Genomic DNA, 4,069 nt, shown 5'->3' with positions numbered 1-4,069 from the left:
TGTCATGTTCAAACTATCATACAAAATTATATCAGGGTTGCATATTGGCAAAAAAAAAAAACATAACAACAAAAAAATTATTTGTCTCACTTTTGTCGGTAGTGTGAACATGACATTGGTTGTGTCATATTAACATTCATACAAAATCACTATACAGACACATTGCTGCATATTGGTTTCATTTGATCACATTTTTTACAGTTGTGTTGAACAGTTGTTAGTTTGTGTATAAATACTGCTTGTTCTTAGGACATTGTGGTTTATTAGTATTTTAGTCTTTATGATAAGAACAAGCTATGTTGTTGAAAATGTGCCAAAAGTGTAGACAATATAAAGATACATGGTCAAGTTGTGTGTCATTAAGATAAGTATTTTATTGCCACAACAAATTTAAGTTTTATTTGTTAAGAAAAAATAAAAAAAATTGAAACTGTAACCATTTAAATTACTTTGTTTGCTGATACATATTTATTTAATTTCATTTAAGTTTTTTTTTGCATGTTATAGTTTCAACCATTGTTTATTCTAATGATTTTAATTTGTGATTCATATCTTGACAGGCCACGGTCTCTTCGGCTCCTTTGAGATGCTGTCATCATGGAGGCGAACACGCGAGGACCAACATGTGAAAGAGCGTGTGGCAAGTGTATTTGAAGATGTCATGCTGCGTTTTTCTGGATCCACTATGATACATCTGATGACGCTGGGCCTGGCCGCCTCGCCACTCACCAACATGGAAGCAGTGCGGCTTTTTTGTGGCACCGCTGCCCTCACCATCAGCATCAGCTATGTTTACATGTTGTCATTTTACAGCTCCTGTCTGGTGTTCACTGGCTACCTAGAGACCCGGTACAGACATGGCTGCTTCTGCCGGAGAGTCCCCAAACAGGACAGATTGGACTCTAAACCGGCTTGGTACCGGTGTTTGATGTATACTCGTTACCAGGATGAGATGCAATCGTCCAACCTGCCACAAGGGGTTGGCCACCCTCAGACGTTAAACTCAAACTTAACTCACACTGAAACTCAAACACCAAACAGTTCTGGTGTGCGTGGACATCTGACTAATTCCACAAACACACATCCACACTCTCACACTCATTCCACAGCAAGTATGTGTTCTCATCCTCAGGATTCACACCTTTTACTGGGGTGTGTGCATCGTTGCTATGGGGACTGGATCACTAACACTTATGTTAAGCCCTTTGTAGTTCTACTGTATCTGGTTTACATCTCCTTTGCACTGATGGGGTTCCTACAGGTAAGAAACTCATTAAAACAACAAAATGATGACATAATTCACATTAACTATTACAATGTTAACAAGATTGGTTACAGATGTTTATATTGCCTCTATTGCCAACAGGTGACCCAAGGGTCTGACCCCAGCGCTTTAGTCGCCATGGATACAGCAACAGTACTGTACACTCGTGCCCAGCAGCGTTACTTCAGTTCCTACTCCCCAGTGATTGGATTCTACATCTATGAAAGTGCACCCTACTGGAATGTCTCAGTACAGCAGGACCTGCTGGAGTACGCCAAAGGCTTCCAGAGAATCAGCTGGCTGGAGTCTTACCTGAACTATCTGTTAGACCGCAACGAGTCCACCAACCAGCTGCGGGAAAACTTCACCCACACACTGCGCCACTCCTTCCTCCGTGAGCCGCAGTTTGCTCACTTTGAGGATGATATTATATTTGCTGAGCGCAGCCAGGGGGAGGAGCCTGACGTGGCGGCTTCACGCATCTTTCTGGTCGCCAAGACAACAGAGAACAAGCGTGAGGAGATGTCAGTGCTGCTGGACACACTACGTCGTCTATCCCTCACTTCCCGTGTTCGCTTTCTAATTTTCAACCCCTCTTTTGTCTACTTGGACCGGTACGCTACAGCTGTCAGCTCCCCCCTCAGACACTCACTGCTGGCGGTGCTCTTTCTGTTGGGGCTGTCCTCTATGGCCTTCGTGGAGCCACTAGTGTCTGTGTGGCTGGGTCTCACCCTGCTCTCTGTCCAGTTCGGAGTGCTGGGCTTCATGACTTTATGGGGGGTAGAGATGGACTGCATGTCTGTGTTGTGTTTAATCTCAGCTCTGGGACACTCCACAGACTGCAGTGGCCCACTCCTTTGTGGCTTTGCCTCAGGTCGGGGTGAGAGTAGGACTCGGTGGGTTCGATTGGCATTGGAGAGACATGGCGTCCCTTCTTTACAGACGCTCGTGTGCTACAGTGCTGCCCTGGGACCTGTTGGTTGTGTACGCTCAAACCTCACAAGCACACTTTTCCGCTGCCTCATTCTAACGGCCGGCTGCTCAGCCCTGCACACGTTGGCCTTCTTGCCCACTCTCCTCACATTCCTACCCCCATCCAAGAGCGGAGACCACCGTCCAGGAAAAGATTGTCAGCGGCAGGAGGTGGAGTGTGTTGAAATGAATGACAGCACCAGAGTAGTGGACCAAATTACTACTGTTTGAGCATGGGTTGATGTGGTTTATTTTGGCTCAAGTGTTGCTATGGTGACGGATTTATCTGGGAGCTGTCTCAGTGTGCTCAAAACAGCCACAAATCTTACTGCTAAGGAGAGTGGTGGCACACACAAAGGCTGAAGGATGAAGACGGGGCAACAAAAAGTAGAAATATGCATAAAGAAGAGAAAATAAGTGAAAGGGTTTAAAGGGAAGCAAATGAAGAAAGAAAGAAAAAGGCAGGTCCAGGATGCAGTGTCACCATGGTTTCATGTTTATTGCTAATGCTGTGTGGCATGCAAATGAGTTTGCCCCCCACAAAAAAAAAACAATCACATCTTAAATGAGCCTGAATGCATTCAGAGAGGAAGTGCAACACCTTTCACTTCTACAAAACTTGTTTTAGATCCAATCACATTGTTGACCTACTGCTGTTTGTTTGCCATATTATGTTGCACAATTTTAGCTTCAATGACATGAAGCAGTCAAATGTAAAAACTTGAGTATTTCTACTTTAATGCTGGACAAATAAAGGCAGAATACCAACATTTGCTTTGCTTTTTCCTTATAAAACCCAGATAAAAATTGATTGTGTGAAGGTACAGTAACCAGTTTACTGACAAATGCAGTAAACGTGACTGGTGCATCAAATATATGGGTTTAATAAAGTTAATCAACATTTTATGAATATTTACTAAACAAATCGGGAAAAAGTAAATTGAGAACATTTGTTTTAATTCTCTTGTTCATACAATCCTGTGAAAAGAAAAAGTACAGGTACTTCTCAAAAATTTAGAATATCGTGAAAAAGTAAAACTAAAAAGTCAATAATTTAAGAAATGAAATTCATAATTACATAGATTTATTACACAGAGTGAAATATTTCAAGCCTTTACTTCTTGAACTTTTGATGATTATGGCTTACAAATAGTGAAAAACCAAAACTCAGTGTCTCAGAAAACTAGAATATTCCACAGTCAGCTTTTGGTACCTTTGTCAGTGTGGGCAGGAGCCAAGTCCTTCTGTAAAATGAAATCAGCATCCCCATAAAGCTCGTCAGAAGATAGAAGCATGAAGTCTCCAAAATGTCCTGGTAGCTGCTGCGTTGACTCTGAGGACTTCAGAAAACACAGTGGACCAACACCAGCAAAGGACATGGACCCAAACCATCACTGACTGTGGAAACTTCACGCTGGACTTCAAGCAACATGGATTCTGGGCCTCTACACTCTTCCTCCAGACTCTAGGACCTTGATTTCCAAATGAAACGAACATTTACTTGAATCTGAAAAGATGACATTGGACCACTGAGCAAGAGTCCAGTTCTTTTTCGCCTCAGCAGGTAAGACACTTCTGATGTCATCTCTGGTTCAGGAGTGGTTTGACTTGAGGAATGCAACATTTGTAGCCCATGGCTAGGAGTTAATTAGTTGATTAGGGTATGAGACCTCATAACAATATTCTTATTTTTTGGTACACTGATTTTTTAAAATTATTAGTTCTAACTCATAATATTCAAAATTACAAGAAATAAAGATTATACATATATACATTTATATATATATATGTATATGTATATATATATGTATACATATATATATACATATACAT

General features: G+C 41.6%; 1 protein-coding gene across 1 annotated transcript in view; it reads left to right on the top strand.

Moving 5' to 3' along the window:
* ptchd1 (patched domain containing 1) overlaps positions 1-2,794 on the top strand; it is a 4,681-nt gene extending 1,887 nt beyond the window's left edge. Inside the window, exons 2-4 of the mRNA XM_037694366.1 lie at positions 561-979; positions 1,133-1,261; positions 1,367-2,794. Of these exons, the coding sequence (XP_037550294.1) occupies positions 561-979; positions 1,133-1,261; positions 1,367-2,467 (1,649 nt within the window). The 3' untranslated portion in view covers positions 2,468-2,794. The remainder of the gene's footprint in view (positions 1-560; positions 980-1,132; positions 1,262-1,366) is intronic.
* Positions 2,795-4,069: the final 1,275 nt, after the last annotated feature.

The sequence above is a fragment of the Nematolebias whitei genome, chromosome 20 (assembly GCF_014905685.2).
Source record: "Nematolebias whitei isolate Nwh7 chromosome 20, NemWhi1, whole genome shotgun sequence".
NCBI lineage: Eukaryota > Metazoa > Chordata > Actinopteri > Cyprinodontiformes > Rivulidae > Nematolebias > Nematolebias whitei.
The sequence above is the reverse complement of the archived record's forward strand: the minus strand, read 5'-3'. Positions and strand labels throughout refer to the sequence as shown.